The sequence below is a fragment of the Zonotrichia leucophrys genome, chromosome 1A (assembly GCF_028769735.1).
Source record: "Zonotrichia leucophrys gambelii isolate GWCS_2022_RI chromosome 1A, RI_Zleu_2.0, whole genome shotgun sequence".
NCBI classification, from domain to species: domain Eukaryota; kingdom Metazoa; phylum Chordata; class Aves; order Passeriformes; family Passerellidae; genus Zonotrichia; species Zonotrichia leucophrys.
In genome coordinates this window covers 13,375,576-13,400,903 of record NC_088170.1, presented here as the reverse complement: position 1 = coordinate 13,400,903, position 25,328 = coordinate 13,375,576, and the positions used below count along the sequence as shown (strand labels likewise).

General features: G+C 39.9%; 1 protein-coding gene across 2 annotated transcripts in view; it reads right to left on the bottom strand.

The window, feature by feature from the left end:
* Positions 1–179: 179 nt before the first annotated feature.
* Positions 180–25,328, bottom strand: part of BRAF (B-Raf proto-oncogene, serine/threonine kinase) — an 83,729-nt gene continuing 58,580 nt past the window's right edge. For both annotated transcript variants that reach the window (XM_064738044.1, XM_064738050.1), the window contains 10 exons: positions 24,874–25,010; positions 24,084–24,201; positions 22,685–22,769; positions 21,101–21,277; positions 19,904–19,950; positions 19,220–19,338; positions 18,313–18,444; positions 15,568–15,702; positions 14,552–14,705; positions 180–8,922 (listed from right to left, as the gene is read on the bottom strand). In XM_064738044.1, coding sequence (XP_064594114.1) covers positions 8,900–8,922; positions 14,552–14,705; positions 15,568–15,702; positions 18,313–18,444; positions 19,220–19,338; positions 19,904–19,950; positions 21,101–21,277; positions 22,685–22,769; positions 24,084–24,201; positions 24,874–25,010 — 1,127 coding nt within the window. In that variant the 3' untranslated portion in view covers positions 180–8,899. The remainder of the gene's footprint in view (positions 8,923–14,551; positions 14,706–15,567; positions 15,703–18,312; positions 18,445–19,219; positions 19,339–19,903; positions 19,951–21,100; positions 21,278–22,684; positions 22,770–24,083; positions 24,202–24,873; positions 25,011–25,328) is intronic.

Below are 25,328 nucleotides of genomic sequence, written 5' to 3'. Positions count from 1 at the left end.
GATCCAGTTTAAGATGAAGGGAGGGAGGGTTACACTGCAGGAATCCCTTGATTTTATTTTTTATTCTTCTCCCCTTCCAGAGTTATATCCTAAACTTTTTCACTCCCCTTAACCACCTGAGTTGCACCCCTCCAACTTTGGAGAGGAGTCATGCATGACACAATAAACAATCTCCTTCAGACTTTTCCATGCAGTCAATCTTTATTATAGCAGTATTCTCATATTCACATCAAGTACATAGAACTTTTTGCCTTTCATATAATACAGAGTTCTTTAAATAACTTTACACTGAAATAGTTTTCTTCAATCTGAATTCAGCTATCAAATTTTAATATGTTTTAAGTCTCCATGCTCTCTAACCAAACTGGACAATATTTCCCATTGTACAAATTTACATGAGAAAAACTCCAAAGTACAAATGAAGGGACAACAAAAGTAAAGGGAGAAGGAACAAACAAGAAAAATAAGTTGTATTGGCAATTACAGGGGAAACTTGAGAAGGAACGAAGGGGAGTTGCCATGACCTACCTAACAGGAAACCAAAAATAAACATTTTGTTATGAATTAAAAAATAAATACAAGTTTTGAAACAATTACTCCATTGTAGATTTTAAAAAGCAGCTATGGAAATCTACTAACACAATGGGTTGTTTTTTGTTTTTTTTTTTTTTTTTTTAAGTAACCAGACTGGACCTTCTACTTTGCAGTCATAAGCCCCTTGCAAACCTCTGGTGGTCAAAAAAAAAAAAGAATATAGCTGAAAGGAATGTGTTAGCACAGAATTTAAAGTGGTGGGACATACATTTCATTGCACTAAGGAACAAACAAACAAAAGAAATTAAATCTCTATATAAATTTCCCTTTCCTCTCCTTACTATGTACTTTGCCTCTCATAAACAAGCCTCTGTATTATGAGGTAATGCCATTGTCTCAACTATATATAAAAATAATAAAGTTTAAAGGATATAGATCTGGGTATCTATACACTTTAAACAAGCCAGTCCTCTCTTACTCCCCCAGAGGGTCCAACCAGTGAGTGCTACCCCTTCCACCACTGCTCAATGCCTGGGGCTCCCCTGGGCAGCCCGGGAGACCTGTGCCCCTTTCCTAATCTAGGAAAAGCAGCCTGTGCTCAAGTAAGAAAGAGAGACAGTGCAAGTAATGCACAACAGCTTGCACACAGCTACACCTGCTCCTGCTGAACAAGGCAGAGTCACACAAGGCAGCAGTGGCCAGCACGTGTGTGTGTGTTGGGGCAGGGAGAGAGGGTCCCATCAGGCAGCTGATGGCTGATCCTTTTGCAATTGCTGCACAGCAAAGTCACTGCCCAGCCCAGCAGAGCCTGCACTACACCCACCTGGAGAAGGGAGGGCCAGGAGGAGCTCTGCACTTGGAGTCAGGATGAGCACAGAGCACATGGGCTGCCTCCTGCATCCCAGGTAGGGACAGACCCTGCTCTAGAGCACAGGGCAGCACTGAGCCCAAGAGCATTTCAAGAGTGGAACAGAAGCAGGGGGCAGGACTTTCCCCCAAACAGCAATTGAATTTGGGTTGCCAACACATGCAAGTTGGCCACTGTCATGTTTCTGTCAGGTGAGAAGTGTGGAGAGGGGGAGGAAGGGGAGGCAGGTAGGACACAAGGCTCATGAAAGAATGATGTGCTTTTTTTTTTGGTTGACTTTTTTTGTGGTTTTTCTTTTTCTAAGGGTTCACAGCTTTGAATAAAAAAGCACATTTATTGCACTTACACTTTATTTTAGACAGAGTTAATTTAAATTATGCCCTTACAACCCCCCACCATCCCCAAATAACCCAACACCCAAGTTTGGTCCATTTTTCCCCCTAGATCCAACATCCATGCCCAGGTGATGGGCTTCATTTCTTCTCCTAAAATTCCACTGAACTCTTAAACACACAGATGGATTTTCTCTTCAACAAAGGTGAATATACAAATGCAACACAGAATGACACTTACCAAAACAAAACCTGACCATCTTTCAAACCCAAATAAACAACAAAACAGTTATTTTTGTGGTTTACTTGCTCAAAAGTAAATATCACACTAGGCTTATTCTAAGGTACAGCTGCTGCAGACATGACAAACTAGACAAAATGACTGGACAGGCCACTGTTGGCTCTTGAGGAGGCTGGGTGAGCTGAACACACTGCTGCTGGATGCTATGAAGCAAATACTAGGTAGTTTAGAAGTTCCTAAACAACAAAAAAAACAAAACGAAAAACCCAAAAACCACATCCTCCCTGCCAAACCTAAAACAACCACCTCCCCCACCTAAAAAAAAAAAAAACAAAACCCCAAAAAAACCACGACAAAATAACCATCACATGTGCTTTTAGTGCAGAATTTGGGGTAGGTAGAAGGATTCCAGATAGTTCCTGGAACATAAGTAGAACATTTTTACTGTTTGTTTTTTAAAAGGAACAAACCCAAATTAAAATTGGTCTGATAACTCATATGAACTGTGCACGTAGACATAACTTTGTAAGTTACAATTACGCCAAAAGTCCCGCCCCAAGGAAGAAAAGGAAAAGATCTGAAAAAGCATTAATATCCAAACCCATTATTCTGTCCTTCATGGACAAGTAGGTTAAATATGACACTGATATGTAGGTACTGCCAGAAGTCTACGTAACCAGTTTGAAATTTGAACAAATCAAATTCACACCCACTGGCTGTCCCTCAGCTGACAAGACACCTACCATCTCCCACAGTTCGTGTGCAATAATGGGATGTGATCACTGAACAGCAACTGCAAGAGGCCCAGGGAAGCAGTGAGGGAAGCTGCTCACATTCCAGAAACAAAACTTACTGCATTTTCTGGGACAAGGAACTAACTGTATGGTGTGATACATGTGAGCCTTGATTACGTGAAAGCTAGCCACCAGTTTCTCCTCATCTAGCTCTCATTCTCCATCTACCATCTCATTCCAAGATACTGTAAGAGTGTAGCTTTGGGCCTCTTTGGAGCTTTCTTTAACAAGATCTCTGTGTCTTTGGAAGGGAAGGAGGGCTTACTTATTTTTTAGTTAAAAGAACCTCATTACCTGTTGATAGAGCAGATTTCAAGCAGCAGGTTTACTGTAACTAAATTCAGTATCCTTTAATTCTTAGCTTTGAAAGGCTAACAGGTATTTAGGGGAATGCTCTCTGCCCTCCCTGCTCCTTTACAACTCCAAACTACCTACCTACAGGGATAGCTATATACAAAACTACTGCAGCAGATGTAAACCAAAGACACTGCTCTAGTTACAAAGCACCTGGTTTACATTCTGTTGTACTTTTTAAGGTTGCAAAGGCACATGATCATTTGGCAAACTACAAAAACTCTTTTGGGGGATCCCTATGTAAACCACCGAACAGAGGGTCTTGGTAGCTCTCTTTCCCAAAAAAAAGAGAGAAGTTAGTTTGCATCTGAATTCACTCTTGGTGTAGTCTGTATTCTGCAGCTTTTAAAGCTTCCTCCTTCCACAGGTTCATAGTTACTGCTGTCATGGCGCTGACTTAATAGCTTCTGTGTCAGCAGCCCTGAAACTTAAATGCAAACTTTTTAATTTTAACAATCTGGCTCTGCTCTTCTGATAATTTATTAGATAAGAATGACAGCATCATAGATTATGCTGAGTTGGAAGGGACCAACAAGGGTCATCAAAGTCCAACTCCTGTTCTGCACAGGACACCCCAAGAATCACCCCATGTGCCTGAGAGCATTGTCCAAATGCTTCTTGAACTCTGTCAGGCTTGGTGCTGTGCCCACTGCCCTGGGCAGCCTGTTCCAGTGTCTGACCCCTCCCTGGATGAAGAACCTTTTCCTGATATCCAACCTAAACATCCCCTGATGCAACTTCAGGCTATTCCCTTGGGTCCTGTCACAGGGCACCACAGAAAAGAGATCAGTGCCTGCCCCTGCTCTTCCCCTCACGAGGAAGGTGTAACTGCAGTGAGTTTCCCCTCAGTCTCCTCCAGGCTGAGCACACCAAGATACCTCAGTTGCTCCTCATATGGCTTCCCCTCCACCATCCTCATGGCCCTCCTCTGGACACTCTCTAACAGTTCATGAATAATAGTCTAATAGTAATAGTCTTTCTTACACTGTGGCACCCAAAACTGCCCCAGCACTGGAGGTGAGGCTGCCCCAGCCCAGAGCAGAGCAGGACAATCCCTCCCTTGCCTGGCTGGCCATGCTGTCCCTGTGTCCCAGGACAGGTCTGGCACTCCTGGCTGCCAGGGCACTGCTGGCTTGTGTTCAACTTGCCATGACCAGGACCCCCAGGTTCCTTTGTGCTCTGCAGCATCTCATCCCTTGGTCTATACACACAACCAGGGCTGTTCACTCCAGGTGCAGAATCCAGTACTTGCCCTGGCTAAACTTCGTATGGGTATGAAGTTGGGATGAAGTAATGAAGCAGTGAAGACAGGTCTTCCAAATGCATGCCAAAACAAACATCAAGTGCAAATGCACAGTAACAAGGCTGCAGTAAACAAAGTTTGGTTCATAAACTTCTATGTAAAATGCATCAGAGAAAACCAGAACACTCAGCACTTTCAGAGTGATGCTCTAAGAGTCCACTCATGCAACTGCTTTTTAACTTGACTGTACCTAGAGGCTTTACCTGTCCCACTGTGCTACTGGTGATACATTTTATCAACAGAGGACATGTCTACAGTACTATGAAGAGTTTGTGCTACAAATGCTGCACTCACAGTCAAGAAGGGAATGAATTCTAGAGGCTGCAGAAGTGTGAAATGTCTACATGCTTCTTCCCTAAACTTAGTCTCTGCAGATATCAAAGCTTCAATCCATACTTGTTTGTAAGGTGTCTGGGGATCTGGCTTCCCTCAACCTTCTGTAAAATGCTGGATGCATCTACACCACCAGGCAAACAGAAGAAAAACTATTCGTGTGATCTTCAGGGTACTTTTCCCCCAGTTTGGATATTTATGGAAAGACATAATTTTTATCAACAATCAGAATTTCACTCATTTTATGTCACAAAGGCCAAATTCTGCCTCTAAGGAGCACATACTATTCCAAGTGATGCTAAGACACCATGGTAAAATGACAGTATTTGTTATCAAACATTCTGCATCATCATCAGCTGCTGGAGCAGCCAAGTACAAGAAAAAATGATTTTGGGTAAGCATAAAAAGCAGAAGTGGATTTATCTAATAACCTGCATAAGTTTAGAAAAAAAAAGAAGAAATGACTAGGCTAATTGTATCTGGGGCTATGTAGGGCTTAAATGACACATCAATTAATTTCAAAGTAACCTGGCCTCTATATCCCTGCCATTTGGTTTGAGCTCCACCACAATGTTGCAGTTCTGGCAAATATGCCAGGGGAAACAATCACATTCTGAGCAGTAAGGTGTAAGAGGTAACAACAGGCCTCTGTCACCTGTATGGAAAAGGAATGGCAGAGGGGAAGATCTGTGCCTGGTTGATAAAGACATGAATAGCTGGGACTGGATACTGGTACTTTTGCAAATGATTATCAAATACAAAATACTACAGAGCTGAAGAAGCAGAATGACTCTCTGGGTGTTTGTCCCAACATGTGCACATGAAGGATGTACTCACATTTCCATACTATGGCATGTGCCTGTGGCTGGGACACCATGAAGGAGCTTAAGGAATTTAGGGCAACAGGCATGAATGTGTTGGTCATTTCAGCTAACTTCCTTCATCCCACTGCTACAGAGAGCACTCATTTCTCATCTATTCTTGATTCCCCAATCACTAAGTATCTAAAGGGCATCTTTAAGACTGGTCCTGATGGCATGCAAGACATTCAGAAAAACTCCTGAAGGAAAAGATAAAACCAAAAATAATCCCAATTATTTACAAACTACATTTCTTTCAAAGTTTTGTATGAGCATTACCTGGGAACTCTTACAGACAAACACACATTACTACAGCTATCTGGAGAGAAACAAACAAACGAGAAAACCAGTAGAAATGCATCCTGAAAGGAGTTCTCTAAACAGCAGCCAAACAACTTGCACATTCCTCAGGGAAAAAATAAAACAAAACGAGAAACAAAAAAAGAAAAACAAAACTACAAACAAACAAACCCCAATAAAAACCCCCCAGAGATCATGTGTTACTTATAAAGTGCTTTGCATGGACAAGGATAGCAATTTTCCTTGTGCTTTTCCTATGGGCTCAAGAAGCATATTGTAGACTAATGGGTAATGAATCTTTACCAAAGTAAGTTCATTTTAAGCAAAGATAGAATGAAGTTCCTAACAGAATTTTCTGCCAGCATGACTTGGTGGAAGGAAACAAGAGCTTTTAATGATCTGTGAAACAAATGAGTGTTGAACCACCTGTCCATACTTGCTCTGTTAACAGCTTCTTTTGAGAGAACCTTGATCTCAGTATCCCTGGCACGTACAAATGGGGCCACAGCCCATAAAGGGGCTGGAGCCAAGCACGGGGTGAAAGGAGAAGCAGGGACTCCTCTCCCCATGGGAGCCTGTATCTGGTAAATGCTCTCACCTGCCTGCTGCCACCAGTGCCCCAGGCTCCCTCCAGCTCTCAGGTACTGGCCTCAGATGATCACCAGGGAGCACTCCGACTGCACCATCTGCTACCACTGCTCTGCATCAGCCTCTCCACACTGGAAAGTGGCTATTGCTACTTTTTAAATTCCTGCCAACCTCATTAAGGTAAAAACCTTACAGCATCTGAAGACCCACAGCAGACAAGAAAAAAATTTGTGCTTTTTTTTTCCTTCGTTTTTAAAATGCGTCCCATACACAAAATCAATTCTGTTCATGTACCAACATGAATCACTTCATTCTTGTAGTGACTATTAAGTCATTCACTATTGCTATCTTGCTAATGTTTGTGGAATTAATATGAATACACAGTATTTCAGTTTTAATTCCCACTTCAGATCAGTCTGGTCCCTACAGCCCCAGTAAATATTTACTGACAAACATAACAGACTACCAGCAACACCGCAACATTCCAGGGTATTAAAAACACCTTCTACTTCTGATGTGCTTTTCTCCCTTCATCTGGGAGCAACCTTCTGCAGACAGGAACAGTCCCCTTCCCCTAGGGAGGGAAGGACAGCAGCCTCACTTGGTACATCCATGTTTAGCATGGACACCACATTCACACACATTTAACTCCTTCATTTATTTGTCGTGATTTTGTTAAACACTCCCCACCTCCTCCCAGCAAGAACCTCTCTGCTAGAGGGGGGTCAGTTCTCCTGCCTCACCTGGAGTGGTACAGGGCTGATATGAATCAATTTCTGGAAACTTCTGTCTGAGCTTGAGTTTCTTTCCAATGTGGTCTGCCTTGCCTCTGTACAAATAATTTACAGGTAATACCACATACCAGAGAACTCTGCAAGCAGATCACATCACGAGATATTCTACTAGAGGTAAATGATGTGCAGAACTCTATGAGTTGTTGTTTTCCCTGACTGGGTAACTTTTCAAAAAGCTACTAACCATTTGAAAACCAGGACTGGAGGACAGGAAAACAAAGCACTCTAATGGAGACACCGCCACCTTCGTCCCAGTTTGCAAAGTGTACAGAGGGAAAAGACAAGCAGAAGGGAAGAGTTGACAGGGAGGAAAGCAATGAGAGCAGGAGTAGTCAGCGTGGATCCAGCAAGTACCGTTTTGTTTTGATCTAACAACTTGCCATTAGGACAAGATGCTCCACATTTACACACACGCTTATCAGAGGACGTATAGTTAACAGGATAAAAATCCTTTAAAAAAAGCTCTTGAAAGTACCAAAACATAATTTTTGGAATGTCTAATTCTAGGGGGGATTGTATTTGAATTCAATTCAACCTGAGAACTTTTTTCCTCATTTATGAAAACATTACATATTGGTAAGGTACCTGGCATTAACCTGCACCCTCGTTTAAAATAAAACTTTTAAAGTAGGTACATACACCATTCACAGTCTGTATCAGGATTTCTACAGACTTTAGATGCTGCAGTAGCATCTTTGATAAATACATTGTATCATATGATACAAAAAAAAAATAAAAGAGAGGACAATCTCGCTACATTTTTTTTAAACTTCAGTTTGTTGCTGGACCAACAAAAGAAGGATCGACCTAATCCTTCAAGAAGATGTTGTATATGCACACACCGAGAAAATACTGGAAAAGGAAAAAGGTTAAGGATGGTGGTTGTTGTTTGTTCTTTTTAAAAGCGGTAAAGTAAATCTGAAAAAAGGTATGGCAGCATCCCCTTTTCCTTCAGGTGAACCTCTCTGCCTTCAGAATAACATCTCCAGCTCCCACTGCCCCACACGTTAAAATTTAAAGGAATAAACCTCAGCAATATAGACAGACTGAGGTGTTTGACACCGTAACACAGCGAAAAGGGGATACTGCGTTGTCCATAAATCAGTAAGTACACCAGGAAAAAAAAAAGGATCAGAATGGAAAATGATTGGCTGAAATGAGCGCTGATGAGCCGTGAGGCTCTGATGGTGACGCTGTTAGGGGAGCAAGGCGGCCGGCAGACCCTCCAAAGCAAGGCTCCCAGTTCAGCAGCAGCAGCAGCAGCAGCTCCGTCCCCGCCCCGAGCACCACAGGCACACCGCAGCGCCCTCTCCTCTCCTGGAGCGATGCCAACGGCACAGGCAGCCACCGCAGGTCTCCCAACGCACCGGGTGGTTTGTGTCCAAGGAGAAACACTGGCAGCAGAGGACTCTGGTTCCCAAAAAGGTACTTTTTCCCATTGTGTTGGACTGGTGGTTCCATTCTGCTCCACTTTTAAGCTTATGGATATCTTTTCTAAATTACTTTAGGTTTTGCGGAGCAGAATGGAGTTTTGATGTTAAGAAACTGTAGGAACACAAGACTTAAATAACAGAGTGGGTGCTGCCATGGTGCTGTGGCTACTTGAACGCTGCAAATTCTCCTGTAGAGGGAGGACAAGAGCTTGGTTTAAAAAGGTGATTTCAGTTACGAGACTAGTTGAACATCAGGCTGAATATAAAAGATGTTAAAAAATGCAAACTGTTAAAATTAAAGCATGAGAGAATACACAGTGAGAGAACATTGAATACAGACCCAGCATATTTAACCAACAAAGGATTTCTTAAAAGCAAGCCGTACCCATTCTTCCCAAGAAGGTGAAAGTTCAAGAAAAGTCTAATTCATCATGCATTTGAAAATTAAATGCGTCAGAGCTTAATTTTACTTTAAATTCCTTATTGCACATATGTCCTCCTGAGAAGCACCAGTTTCAATAAATGCATCCAACTGCAAATCAATTCTGTTCTGTTGTAAAACTAATTTAATAACAAAGAACTTTATGAGACATCCATTACCCTTTAAAGACTATATACAGTAAAGTGCCTGAATAGAATACCAGTGTTAGAGTGCTAGGATTTGGTTTAGAGAGCAACATAGCAACCCACTGACAGAAATAGAAGAATGGAGAGATTGTCTATTCAATCCCAGACCAGAAATTAGGCCTCACTAACAGGGAGCATAACAAATAAAGCAACTCCATGCTTCCTTCAGAATTACTGAATAAAGAATAACTATAATGCAGTGCTTTCACATGTGATGATGTCCTGAAATCCTACATAATTTATTTAGTGTCACCGTGCCGTGAGACACACTTATAGTCCCACTTCTGAGGGGATGCAACTATGACACAGAGTAAAATTGCTGCCTCAAGTCTTTCAGGAGTTTGACAGAAGACTGAATAGAAGCTGAGCCTAAGATATTAATCCTCTTAATCCTATACTTTAGCAAAAAAAAAAATCCCTGCCACCCACAAAGAATTGTATTCCACAGGATTTTTAGTGAGGGGTGTCTAACTAAGCATAATCAAAAGGACTCAGGAAAAAGAGAACAGAAACATACATATAACTTCCCCCTGTTGAGTTTCATATGCATTTTGGGTTAGTTTATGCCACTTTCTTGCCAGTACTTCTCAGAGCTTCCCTAATACTGAAGGAGTGATAAGCAGGCACAAGAGAGCCTTTGCTCTGTTCAACAGAAGGGTTTTAAATGCCATTACATTCAAACAACTGCTCCCTATCTGCTGTCCTTCCATCTTTTCAAGAGTGATTAAATTGTTGGCTTTGTTTTTTCTCAAGATTCTTATTCTGAATACTGGAAACAAAACAGAAACATCCCTGCAAACAAAATTTTAGGCTTAGAGTGTGAATTCTGTGGAATGTCTTGCTCTACAAAGAGCAGAACCAAGAAGAGCAGTCAGCTGTCTGCACTAGGAGGGGGAAGAAAAGGCATCTAAAAGGCCTGTGAGGAACAGCTCACCCAGCTCTAAGGGAACTTGAAGAAAGCAGGGAAAGGGCTCTGTGCCTTGTAGGCAGTGACAAGGGAGTACACCTGAAGTCCAAAATAAGGGTGGCACAGGGAGTTGTGACAGGCCTCAAGCTCTGTGTGTCTTTATGGACTGTGGTGGCAGGCTTAAGGTATAAAACCAACAGAATAAAAGCTTCATCATGGATCTGATGGCCTAATTTACTAGTTCTACCACCAGATGAATGAAACTCTTGCTCCAAATACTCTAAATATTGGATAAGTTTTTCTTGCTTTTTTTTGCTACATTTCACTGACTTCTCAACTCTCTTCACAGTATCTTCTAGAAACACCTCAAATTTTGTACATGTTTTCTTTTAAGAGAAGGACAAAAAAAGTAACCAAATATTGCCTGTGAGGTCAATTTTTAAGTGACATTTATGCTTAGCTACACTTACAAAACATGTTCTATTTAATTTATTTTTCAGTCTGCCTTTTTAAACTGGTGATTAAAGATATAAATGTATAAAGAAGAGATTGCTCCCTCATTACTCATCTAGTCCTTCTGCCAACTTCTGGTAATAATTCAGATTTTAATAGTCATATAGGGCCTCTCAGGAAAAAAAAAAAAAAAAAAAAAAAAAAAAAAAAGAACCTTTAGTTGGGAAAGATCAATAGAAAAACAGGACCAGAAGTTCTACTTCTTTGAAATAGAATGGTAGCTTTAAAAAGGTAGTTTTCAGACTTTCCTGCCATTTAAACAAAACCTTAGCAACCATATTTTCTTTGAAAAGCTAATGCTAAATATCTCCTTGCAAAATTCCAGTGTTAATCTGATCTCAAACCAATAGGAGACCCAAACAGGTAACATGGTCATCTAGTAAGGGGATTATGTTGGCTGAACATGTGTCAAATGAAGCTGCCAGTAACAGCTTTCCCTAGTTGAGATATGTACATGGCTATACTTATCCACACCAAGCTATGAAACCACATGCTTAGCAACTTGCTACAAGAACAATCCCCAGATATTTATATTCATTGTGAGCCAGACATCTGAGGTGCTTTTTATCAGGCAGAACTGCAGATATTTGCTTTGACTGGTAGCAATTTCTTTCCAAAGGATGGATAGCATCTGAAAATATACACTTACAAACCCCTTTCAAGACAGCTACTACAGTCTTTTCATGCTTGTCTCATGCAGAGCAAGTGGAAACTATTTTAAATGCACACTTTCAAAAAATCTGCAGTAAAAGATGGTCAAGATCTTTCATGTTGCCTCCAAACAATGTATTACAAGGGCATGTTCTGAGTGAACCTGCTACCCCCAATTCCTGGAAGGATTTAAGATACAGCTACCATTCTGTACTCTCACAAATTTGTAAGCTAGCTGAATTCATGGGGTTACTAAGGCATGCACACATCATCTTAACTGTACTCATTATCCTGGGGTAGATGCCATGTTTCTCAGAAGAATCCTAAGGAGAAGAATGGTTCCCTCCCAGGCTGTGCCAGCCTTACTTACTGAACTAGAGACTGACTGATATATTGTAGGGAAACACCAGATTCCAACACCATGCCTGGTTTACAGACACAGAAAAAAAAAAAAGGAGGTAGCTTTCTGTTGGATCCTGGGCTGATCTTTTGTATGGATACTATCCATTGGGCAAGTAAAAGTTTGGAACATGCTGAAGGTACCAAGACAGATTTTGTTTCTGTACTGATATGTAGGGAAGTAAAATAAAAAAGGAACCTCACCTAGTATAAATTACTCCTCCAGAAAAACCTAGGATCCTACAGGCATGTTTGCTGACCCAACAGGTGTCTGTTTCTAAACAACACAGCTGAGTTACACCTTTGAGAACTCTGACCCAAATCCACAAGAGCAGTTAAGGCACCTTCCTCTCACAGATGCTTCCAAATCTCATCGAAGCAGCAATTAGAACTTACAGAAATGAGACCTCTAAATGCCTCTCTGTCAGATAAAGTTAATGATCCACAAAACAGCCTCCTTTTAGGCTTCATAAAGTGTTTAGTGAGAAGCTAAAATCCCATTATGGCCATGGAACCCAAGGAGCTCAGTAAGAACAGGTGACAGGAAGAATGCACTGACCATACAGCAGGAAATGGGGCCAAATGTGTCTAAGGATGGCAGCACTTCCCCCATAATTGTGGCTCTGACAGCACAGATGAACAATCCTAACTGCTCCAAGGAATGACTGGTTTGAACTGATCTGGCAGACCTGAACAAGAATAAGCCTGGGCAGGGCAATGGGGATGGTTCTGCACTCCCTGTAAATCTCTGTGTGGGTAAGACTTTTCTGGGTGGGATGCCACCGTTTCTAAATTCTGCAGGAGACCCAGTAGCATCCTCTTGCTCTGTCCTAAATACCACACCCCACAACTCTGGAAACATTCCTCATCAGTGCTAGAACAGATAGATAAAATAGAGAATGAAAGAGGAAAACAACACTTCAGTCCTGTTTTCATTTTAAGATAAGCCTGCCAAAATGAGGTGAAGCTATGAGGAAGATGGGAAACAGATTTTCTAAAACAATAACAACTTCTGTCCTCTGTAACTATTTCCACAGAGAGAAATTTCAACAGCTAAATTTTCTTGACTAAGAAAAGGAGAAAAGTTAGTTCCCAAACTATTCCAACAGCAGAAGCCAAAAAGACCATTATAATCCGTCCAGAAAATGTCAAAATTGCCTATATCTCTTCAAGCTCTCTAAATCTGCTTTCCATTTTAAAAGGCTCAGTTGCCAGACAGCAGTAAACCAAAACATTTTGGAATTCCTGACCTATTTCAAAAATGTATTGCTAGAAACAAGCAAACTTCTCTCTGAGTACATAAATCAGAAGCCACCAGGAACACCCCTGGCCCTTGAAGTCCTAACAAGAGCAGCAACAGCTTGTTTCCAATGCAGAGTAATCTGTGAGAATTAACAGCTCTGCAGTTTAAGCTAAGTAAAACCACATAACTCATCTCAAAACATACAAGAACACTGTCTGTACTTTTTTTTTTCATAGCTGACATTAAAGATTGATATAACCTAAACCACTACTCTGATGCACTTGTTCTAGAGAAATGCTCTAGAGAAAAATACAGTCTCCAAAAGTGAGGAGGATTTTGGTAAGGTGTCTAACTTTCTCAGTTAGATATTTATTCCAAGTGATTCACTTCTGCCTAGTCAAATAGCAGCTTTTCCATGGAAGTGAAAAAATCAATTTGCCTCTGAAGAGAAGCATGTTCAGTGTATTCTTAACAATATTAAAGTAATTAACACTTTTCATCTTAACAAAATGTGTAGTATAACACTGATTTCCATGAACAAAACTGCTTTTTCAAATCTTCTTTTCCTATTATGGGTGTTAGCAGCATTTTTGCTCTTAAAGCACTTGGTCATGGTTGAGATTTAAAACATTTTTATAAATTTTGAAATCCGTACTAACTGAAGGATACAGGCACCATTACCAGTAATGCCTTTCAGTTTGGCAAAAGCACATTCAGAATTTCTTCTGTGTTGCATTGTAACAGAACATTTGGAGATGATGTAAACTATATCAGGTCAGAATATTTAGAGAAAAAGGTAACATAAAAAAACCCATTTACCACTCTTCTGTAGGAGAAATGTTCCCTAAACAGTACTAATTTAAACTTCCACTTTTAAGATAAGAGTTACATGTTATTCAGGGCTTTCTTTGGATTCTGTGTTGTATCTGCTCACTTCTGCTGACCACAATAAAGTTTTGACTGTGTTCAGCCTTCAAGATAAGTTTATCTTTCCAAGTGTTTCCCACATGAATAGCCTACCTAAATGAAGAATCTAAAGCTTTTTGCTCAAATATAATGACCTTAAATGAAGTAAAAAAACCCCCACAAAACCCCCAAAACAACAGACAACCACAGCTTGCATAGATTCAAATCAAATACACTCCTGAGTAACTAATTCCAATCAACAAACTAGGCAAAAATGACACCTGATGACTTTAAGAAGATTTTTGCTTGTTTGAAGTGACTTTTCCATGTCTCTTACGTGACATTACAGCTCTTCTTGTGCCAGCTGTTCCCAGGGCAGCAGTTACCAACACAGACTGTGCTAGGAACACTCAGTGCCCAGTGGTAGGAAGTGAGCCTTTGTTCCCTCAGTAACCCTTACAATCAGAGCTGGTACAAGTGAGAACAAACACCTGGCACTCACAGGACACACCAGCACACAGACACACAGGCACATGCTTTCACATTTTGGCTCAGTGCACTGGAAACCCACCGTATCCCCCTGCCTGGATGGGTGTTTTTGGAGAAGCACAAGCATACAGACTAAAATCCTCTGTCTGGAAGCCAGCCCGGTTCAACGAGGGCTCAGATGCACTGCGGTGAATTTTTGGCAATGACCGGGCCAGAAGCTCAATGGAGGCAAGAATCTAGAACACAGAAAATACATGATCAAACTTGCTGTTCCAAAGCTGTGTCTCTCTCTTAAAACCAAAGGCACAGTATCAACTAACTACAGAAAAATATTTAAACACATCTTAAAAAAAGGATTTTTAAAATATAGCTTAGTGCACTGAACTCTTAACGTTTATATCCTAAGGAAGCTGAAAAGGACAGTTGGGGAATTTCTCCCTTTTTAAAGGCACAGATTCCCTCTAAGCACAGTGAAAACACTTGCTTTTTATTGCACTCCTTGTCTATGCCCTAGTACCTGTACCTGCCATTGCTGCAAGCAAACCCAGCTCTGCCAGTGTTTTGCTTAATAACATTTACCAAAAAGTCAGCAGGGGGAGCTCCTTATCTTTTGAAAACGATTTGGTTACACTCAAAACAGGGGGAAAAAACCCAGATTTTTGCCCTTCTCCCCCTCAAGCTTTTTGAGCCCAAACCTTCCTCAGCAGGCACGATAAAAATCAAGCTCTGTGGCAAAACTATCTGTTTCCCTTCATGAAGCTTGGGGGAGAGCAAGGAGGGCAGTGTAAACATTTCTGAGTACATTTACCAAGTACTAATTTGTGTGTCTAACTGTAACTATTGCTTTCGTTATCTCCCAGCTGAAACTTTCTCCAAGATGTAAATACTTTTCAAAAGACACAGGTCATTTTAATACTTGAGTTTTGAAATGAAAATGAGCATTTCTAATTAAACAGAACTAACCAAGGTCTGACTAACAGAACCAGGTCTCTTATGAAACCCTGCCATAGCACCAATAAAAAAAATTTGGAACTGGCCAGTGAGTTCACAACTTTGAATTGTAAAGTCTGTTGAGAACTAAAGAGGAGCATTTCTCACCTGTGGAAAAAGGGGTCTCTCATCTCTTTTCTTTTTTAAGCATTCTGCCATTAGTCTCTTCATAGCTTTGGGACAGTTGCTCCGTACTTTGCTGAGGTCTGGAGATAGGTATCCTCGTCCCACCATGAAAATTATCTTTATTTAAGGGAAAAAAGATGAAAGAGGAAGAAGCTGAATTGATAAAATAAACAGTCACAAAAGGTGAACATTTTGCTAGACTATTTTGGTTGCAGCAACAAGCTTTCTGCTCCCAGGAAACATTAGCTGATATTGAAATTGACAAATTTCTTAGAGTAATGCTTGCTAACCTATTCAGTACAGAGAAAAAAATTAGATCTTTCCTCCTCCTCAGAGAAATTTCTGTGGAACTTGAACACTAGTAAATGGTTACCATTTATAGCAATAACCATCTAAGGAATGGTTCTTCGGTGTCAAAAACTGACAAAAACAAGAACAAGCAACTCTGGCAGGAACAGAATGCCTAAAAATAAAAATTCTGTAAAAAGAAATATTCTGTTTTATAATACAAATCAACAACAACTTCACATTGAAAGGTATTTTAAGAAACGAATGGACTTTGGATATTAAAACCCTTTACTTTCTGAGAATTGATTCCATCACATACTTTTCCAACACATTAGCTTATTCTTCACATTTGACCACCTCCCCCACTCTCACAAAGAAAAAAAAACCACCTCAAAAGAAAAAGAGGAATTCCCTCTACTCTGTAGAAGAGAAGACAGAGAGGCTTGGTATTTTTACAGTAATTCTTTCAACATGGGAGGCTTATATTTTCCCTAAGGATAAAACTTCAGCATAAAACCAAGTAACTGACAGGAAGCAGGAAAACAAAACATAAATATGGTTAATCATCTCTTGTACATATAAAAAACCATCAAACATCATCATGTCAAGCCAAGGTCATTTGCAACGTGGTTTGGGTACTGCAGTAGCACTAACACTAAAAAGCACTTGCAAACCAGCTAATCAACGATCCATTCATGCTGCAGCAGAAATCACTGCCTTTTCTGAGAACTCAGACAACCCAGCAGGTTTATCACACCTTCTCTCTAATGAAGTCTAACTATTTCATATCTTGACACTGGGAAAAAAAAAACAACCACACAGCAGAAAAGCCTCCCATCTCAAGTATGCCATACATGTTATTTATTCTAACACAATCCTAGTCCTTTTTTAACTCTGCTTCAGTCACATCTGTGTTGGCATCACAGAAGAACAGAAAGCTCCCATATGGTTCCTTTAGAAATCCCCATGTGCTGAGCAGGATTTTGTAGTAGAGACTTGTGTACTGCAACCCTTACCTCTGCTGCAATCAGACTTCCAATTATCTAGCAGTTGGTATTTTCTAAATAATGGCACAAGTTGAAATTATTCAAAATTCATTACTTTTTATGTTTCAAATAGTTTCTTTACAAATAATAGAGGGACTAATCTTTTATTTTAGACTAGAGAAAAGAGTATCACTACAAGAACAGTCTATAAAAATCTGTTGAAGTGAGAAAAACACTCTGAGGTATAACAAGAATGACACTTTATTCACTAAGAATCTTGGTTGTGTCATAGTAGCTGATGTAAATGCACCAGAGAGTGAGGAATATTTGCAACTTTTCATATAATAGACAAGGAGTGACAAAACTCAAGACATCAGATCACAGATGTTGGCTTCACTTGCATTTTAAAATTTGCTTCAGCACTTCATTGTAAGCACCCCCATCACTGGGTTGATCTTGAGACCTCAAAAGGTAAAAACAAGGCCAAATACTGTTTTTAGAAGGCTGGATCATCTGGCCAGGAATCCAGACATTAAAGGCAAAACCAAAATGATAAAAAAGAAAACTAAAAAGGAGTCACTCCAAATTTGATGAATTGGGATGAAGTGTTCTGGCAGATAGGGAAGCAGCCTTATAAAATGGCATTCACAGATGAACGTTGCTATGGTTTCAATTCTCAAGTACTGACAGTGAAAAAACAAGGGATGAGGACACAGAAGCAACAAATACATCACTGCTCAGACACAGAATAGTTTACATCAAAGATCCTGATGCACAAATGCTATTTTCAGGTTAGACAGAAATCATGAATCAGGTATGCCTTCCCAAACATGCCTGTCCCATGGAGATGTATTACAGCATGTGGGATCATTAACATTTATGGAATATTTGTTCACAATTAAGTCATCTCCTCATAGGATCCCCCGACTCTGGGAAGTTATATTGTCCAACAAGCAGGATTTGAGAAATGCAGATATCCTGCAATTCAGTTAGATGGTGCATGCTCTCTCAAAGAAATGAATATAAAACACTCAGTGAGATGACTGCTCTTCTGTTTTGTCAGTCCTGTAGCTGCACTATTTATTATTCACTGCAAGTGGAGGGGTGGGGGAATGAGAAGAATAACTGAACACATATGGGGGATCATTTTGCCTTTGCAGAACTATTCTAAACTAGATTACTATTAAGTAATCTGCTCTCTCCCTAATAAGTATCCTGGCAACCAGTCAGGAAACTGAAAATCTATATTTAAAATAAGAACACAAAAAATACCTCAAGAGAATTAAGTAAATTGTTGCTATGTGGCCGAAGCAGATCTAGAAAATGCAGAAATGTCATCTCACAGCATGAGAACCAGAAACATGAAACACACAGAACATCAAAAAGTTGCCCACCCAAGTCTGAATCAATCTGTTTCAGACCACCCTTGACTGAAGTCAGTGCCTCCCCTTACCTGGTCCCTGTTGTTGATGTTGGAGTATGGCAACTGTCCAGTCATCAATTCATAGAGAACAATTCCAAATGCATACACATCCGACTGAAAACTATAGGGGTTTTTATCTTGCATCCTAATAACTTCTGGTGCCTGTATCAGAAAAGGCAAGAATTAGTTTTTATTTCTCTCCATTGTGCTGCACCTCACCTACCAGGAACAAAACACGGAAATGGCCAAGGTACAGGTGCAAGGCCCACTCTTGCCTTCAGGTGTTACTGGGTCCTAATACAGAGTGGATGCTGATATGAATCTCAAAATTCATTGCTTCTTTTTAGCTTGGTGATCCCTTTTATTTTTCTATGACAGAGAAAAATTACCTTGGCCAAGCTGAGAACGTATTTCGAAACTAGAATTCTAGTGACACTGAAATTAATGCCAGCTAACAGAGCTTTAAGCTTTTCCAGGCAGAAAAAGAGGAAGTGGAGCTGCACAGGAGATTGCAATATGAACAACTCCTCCTGACTCCTTCAAACTTAAGAGCATCTTACTTTTTCCTGAGCTAGTTCCTCTACTCTGTTGCAGGATGTTTTGCAAGGCTTTTCTCACCTTCTCCTCAACCCTAGATTAATGATACATAATTAATTCATTATAATAATTAACAATTCATTTTCCTTAGCCACTATTTTCATTTCAGTATAAACCTCAGAATAAAAGATGGAGACACTAAAGTTTTTCTGCTGACTACTGGAAGACATATGCTTAAAGAAGAATTGAAAAACATTAATTTACTACTTCATATTACTGCTTGTCTTTTCCAGCTTAAGCCAACTTTTTTATGTCAATGTGCCAGAGGGATAGGAGCAGGAAGTTTGGCCAAAGGCAAATAAATTTGTTGAAACAAGCTCACTACTTCCCCCTTGCTTACCATCCATAGAATGGAACCAGACAACTGTTCAAACTGTTGGGATCCACTCCATCGTGATTTCACTGTAGCTAGACCAAAATCACCTATTTTTACTGTGAGGTCTTCATGAAGAAAAATATCTACGGGGGGAATGTTAAGGGAAAACAGACAAGCAGTGCTGGTCCTGTCCTAAAAGAACAATGAACAGCTACAAATTTGCAACATGAACATGACAGTTTTAAGCATTCAGCATCACTGAAGAAGGTTTCCACATCACACAGGTTTTAAGCAGCCAGCATGGTGAATTATGGTAGGTAAGGGTTATGTAAGTAATGCCTGGGCCACTGCTGAGCAGACCATGGCCAGGTGGCTTTCATGAAGTGCCAAGTATGAGAAAAGCTGAAAATGTTCCATGAGCCAACTCACATAATCTTTCATTACATGAAGAAACCAAAGGATGCAAAAAAATCTTTGTGATACCAACTAAAACTCCATGTGTTATTGCAATTGAATCAAAAGACACAGTAAGCACCTCCTATTTTGTTATTAGTGATATTACCCCTTCTCAGTGAAACTTCTATTTGGCAAATATTCACACATGAACAGCTTTTCATATCAGTTAGTTAATTTCTGGCAGAAAAAATACAAAAAACAAAAACCAGGAATGCTTTCACCTTTCAAAATTACATCTCTGGGAAAGGATACTATTACTCTTGAGGTCTCTGTGGATGATTGACTTGGCATGCAAATAACTGAAAAGGAATATCACAGATGAGGTGGGTTAGATAATACTGCACTAATCAACAACTCAAAATTCACTGCACTACTGAAACAAATTATGTTGACATTCAAACTGCACATTTATGCAGGCAGTAAAACTTCAGTTACCCATGACAGTTTCTGCAACATTTACATGAAGAAATAAAATAAAGCTTAGACTTCCAGCTCAAATCTGATGCTAGTGCTGAATAACAATTATGTTCAAAATTCTGCTTTTCAATTCTAACTCAATATTCACAGTAAAAAGAACTTCACTAATTTTTTTCATGCAATTCTGTGCTGAAATTTCTGCCTCCCAGCCTTAATGGGGACTGTCAAGACTTTGTGAGTTAGTCACAGCTTTAGATAAGGTGTTCCTAAATTGCAGGAGCTAAATGTGCTTTCCAGTCTCAGTGTTTACTTGGGTACACTGACTGCTTTTTAGTAGAGGAGTGGAAAAAAGATCCCCTGATTGCAGCCTGGATAAACAGATGGCAGGGAACACAGAGGAAAGCACTTGCCCCACAGCAGATACAGCCTGAATTAGTCTCCCATGGCTCTTTGTTTAGTCAATGAGATTGGCACAAAACTGCTGGAAAAGCCCCAATTTGTGTCTCTGCTTTGAATCGTGTTCACAAAACAGCTTCTGCATCTCCCCTACCTACAGATGGAGCCTGGGGAGATGCACAGGCTAACAGAAGGCTAAGGCTGGTTGCTGCAAACACCTCCGTGCCTCTTGACTGAAAATGTAATGGAATACTGAGCAGAAAAATGGCACAATGAACTGCAATCATCATAGTGGTTTTTCAGCTGAAGTGCAATTTCTCTGGTCTTACAGCAGTGTTCTGACTTTGACACACAATATTTGGCTAGCTTGGTAAATTCTAACTTGATGGCCCTCTATGGGAATAAGGATTATTTACAATCCTTAGAACAAAATAGGGATGTTCTCTTCAGATGTTGAAACCTGTTATTCAGAGAGCTCTGATACTTTCACCAAATGTTTTGATGATTGAGACAGGACCCTGGGCTCAGCAAAGTGAGCAGAGAGCTGGCCTTATTTGCCAATGTCAGCCAGAGTGTGAAGGGAATAAGTAAACATTGCCCCAGTGCTTATTTGCAGACAAGTAATTCAATACTTACTCCATGCCTTGTGCAGTCTGTCGTGCAATATCAATTAGCTTGATCATTTCAAATTTGGTCTCAATGATGTGTAGATGGTGATACAAACTGGACCCTTCACACCATTGTGTAACAATAGCCAACTGGGGTTTTGTTGAATAACCCATGAAAAGCAGGATATTCACATGTCGTGTTTTCCTGTTTACAAAAACAGAAGTATCAAGAGGAAATCAGGCCAAGAAATCAGGAAAACCCAGGCAGATCTATCACAGTCCACAAATATATTTCCAAACAGAAGGTGCTGGATCAATCTCAACTTTTACTATGATAACCTCTTGTTAGATTAATTTAATGAATTATTCCTGAAGTTAGCCTTTCTTATCATACTAACATGGAATAACTACTCTGGGGTAACTGAAAAATGTCAGAGCTCTTTTATGTTTTCTTTTATTAAAAAATTAACAAGAGATACCAGCGTGTGAGCCTTTGTCCTTGCAGCAATGTGGGCTAGGACACTGCTATGAGAGGGTGCCCTGTTCAGGTTCAAGAACTTGTCAAGTGATGCTGAGAGTAACTGCTGAAGAAACAAAAAGTAAGCAGTTTCCTGCAAATCCTACTACAAAGCTAAGTAATGATGAATCCTAATGGAGAAAGCACAGCTATAGGTAAATCTGCCTTGTCTGGTCAAAGGACAGAACAAGTGACTATGTATCAAACAGGCTGGGTTCCATCAAAGGGACTACCAGCAGAAAGCTGGACTAAGATATTTGATTTCATTCAGTTCTGTCAAAATTCTGTCAAGAAAATGAAGAGATACCCAAAGTAGCACACCCCATAAAGCCTCTACTTCCACAACTATGAGCTTAAGAGTTTTTAGAACTAATATTTTCCTAGGGTAACAGGCTCACCATTCCCTTTCTCTTTGTAGTTTATTTGGGATGTTTCCAAAGCATAGGTGCCCAGCTCAACCCATCAGGTTTCCTGGCACAAAAACCTTCTTGGTATTTTGTTTCTTAAAACACAATTATGCTTGACACTGCTCCAGATTGTACTTTGATGTAATGTTTCTTCAAAATGTATATTCTATCATGTAATGCTGATGGATCTTTAAGAGCTGAACCCAAAACAAATATCTCCTCTGAGATAGTAGAAGCAGTAGACATGAGAAAAGGAAAAAATGAAATGACTTTATAAGAATTACATTAAAAAACTCAGAGAAATTAATGTTACTGATCAGGAACTATTAAACAACAGATAATATGGGCAGAACTGTAGCTGAAAAATCAACCATTAGTCATGTTCTCCTTCAATTGCAAAATGTGAATGAGAGGAAAGAAGGGCCTACAGCTCACACTTAGGCTTGACTGTGCCCTGGGGATAGTAAATTGGCAAAAACTAATTCTGAGTGTTTGGACACACAACAAAGATGTGCAGACAAGTACATATAATGGGTACAAAGAAATATTTTTAAATGATTATTTCTTCTGCCTGAAGTATCATCACTTAGGAGTGAGACCAATGTGTTCCAATGGAGATCTAAAAATTCAGTGATTAATGAAGCACAAATCTACACACACTATTTCATGCCATTAAAAATATTCTTACCTGAGCACTCCTACTTCATTTTTGAAAGCCTGTAACTGTTGAGGTGTGGGTGCCGTAACATTCAACATTTTCACTGCCACATCACCTTTAAAACAGAAATTTTTAGTAAGTGCCATTGATACGTATTCCTCTCTTGAGAGAATGCTGTACAGAGCATCAGAAATTTTGGGATACACTGTTTTTTTAGCTTACATGAAATAAATCACTACAATTTTAAAGAAGGTCAATATTCAGTAAAATGTAGAAATACTATTCTTACTTTACTCTGAGAAATCATAGGCAGGTCAAAGCTATTAAAAATACGCATCTGAAATCCTCATTCATCAAGAGTAATACTTCTGCCTTTGTAATGTTTCATCTTTACCCTAATAATTTCTCAGTTCAGAAGAACACACAAGAGTTGAGTTTCCAAGCAACATCAAGTTCTTACACTAGTTATTTAGCACACCACTTATTAAATTAAAACTCATATTCACTGCCCTTCACTGCGGTCTCCCCATTATGTCCACATCTCTCTTGCTCAGAGGAGCCCAGAACTGGGCCCAGCATTCCAGGTGTGGCAACACCAGTGCTGAGGAGGAGGATTGGCTCCCCTAACCTGCAGGCAATGCCTAGTACAGCCCAGGAGCCCATCTCTGGGGGTCCCAGTTGCTGGGGTACTGGCTGTCAGTTTCTCTGGGTCTGCACTGAAGGCACTTGAGACAGTATTTCGTGTTCAGACCCAGGTGTTGATTATTTCTTATCAGTAAAACAGTGTCACTAATGTGAGTTTAGCAGCTTTTCATTAGAAGGCACAAAATGGCCAACAATCTCTTGTTACAAGGTCTTTTAGGAACTAAACTATCCAATTAAGAACTGACACCTAGATTATTTTCCCTTTTAACCCAATAACTTATCCCACAGAGCTGCAATGCAGACTTTTCTGCCCAATTACAAAATGCCACCCAAACCCATGAAGAAGAAGAAAGAAGAAGCATGAAGAAGAAAAAGAAACCCAGGATGACACCCTGTGCCCTCCATCTTGCTTCCATCCACAACATACTAAAAATCCCAAAACCTAAATTTCTCACCAAGTGATACACCTACACTACTCTCTATAATCTATTTCACACCTTTGTGGATTCTAGTCTACCTTGAAGTGTAGGAAACTTTCTCCATAAATGAGGGTGAGTCAGTGCTCCCCTGGGGGTCAGGGCACCCCAGAGCAGACAGAGAAACATTCCCTGTGCCCTGGGTTTCCACACCCATCTTTCCCTCTCTGTGGCATGGGCACAGTGCTGGCTCAGCCTGGTGCCCACCAGAAGCCCAGATGTGTTTCTGGGAAGCTGCTGTGCAGCTGGGTGTGCCCTGGCAGGCGCTGTGACCTCAACAACAGCTGTTTGCCACCCTGACCACATACCATGCCACTTTCCTTTGTAGACTGTTCCAAATGATCCAGATCCTATCCTCTGGCCAACTGTGATCTGTCCATCTGGTATCTCCCAATCATCACTTGAATCCCGTCGACCAAGTGTTTTCTTTATATATGTGCAAAAACAATAAAAAGGAAGAAAACAAGTGCATTAATGTCTCTGAAAACAGCTCCTTTGTTAAAAAATTCTCACCATCAATAATGTCCTAAAAAACTGTTCTTTTTCAGATGTTGTCTTTTGACTTCTAAACTTAGCCCTACACAAAACCTTAGGACACAGGAATGCCAAATTATTACCTGGCATGAAAAATTTGCAACAGCTTTCTGGCAGTGTTAAAACCAGAAAATATAAAGAAATGCTTAACAAAAAGAAAGTAGTATTTGATTTTAAATTCTTAATCGTAATAATAAACTGTGAATTTTTTAAGAAGTGGATGTTTTTATGTTTTCATGTATTGTTACTAAAAATTTGTTACATTTGTTACTTTCAAAGTTAATGAATCATGGTGGGAAAAGTTAAGCAGTTACATGAAGGGAAAAAAGCGTAACAATATGAATCACACCAGTAAAAGTGAGTTTAGTCAATTATTTAAATTATTTATATAGCAGTCCCACAATTATTTATGGATTTAAAGTGGGTTATCCCACTCTATTATTTATCGGTTTCAAGTCCTTGATCAGTGCCACATTCATCTTCAAAATAATTTATAGAACTTGGATGAAAGAAAAGGGAGAGGAATACGGTTCTACAGAAGAAAAGAGCTGATCTTTCCCTTACCATTCGATTTCTGTCTTCTGAGGATGAGGATGATTTCCTTTCCCGTTGGGGCCCTGGTGATTTCTGTAACGCTTTCACATTGGTTAGTGACCCGGGCAAAGAAGCAGGAGGTGTTGCAGACAAGCCTGCAGCTGAGCCTGAATTTCAGAAATAGGATAGTTTTATCTGTAAGAATCCACCTTACAAGAATGTATTGATATTAGGTGCAAGAATTGTGTTTGAGATGCAGTATCTCTAAACATCAATGTGAATGTTAAGAGAGAACAAACTCATACAGGAATCTTGTCCTAATGTTACATTAGTGCTCATGTCTCAGTTTTCAGGAAAAGACAAACCTATACCAAATATCCCTGTATAGATTTCTATATATTTGATATAACATCCCTGTGTAAATTTATATATATTTGATATGATCTCTATTCTCTTCATGAATTAACAAAAAGACAACGTCTTTT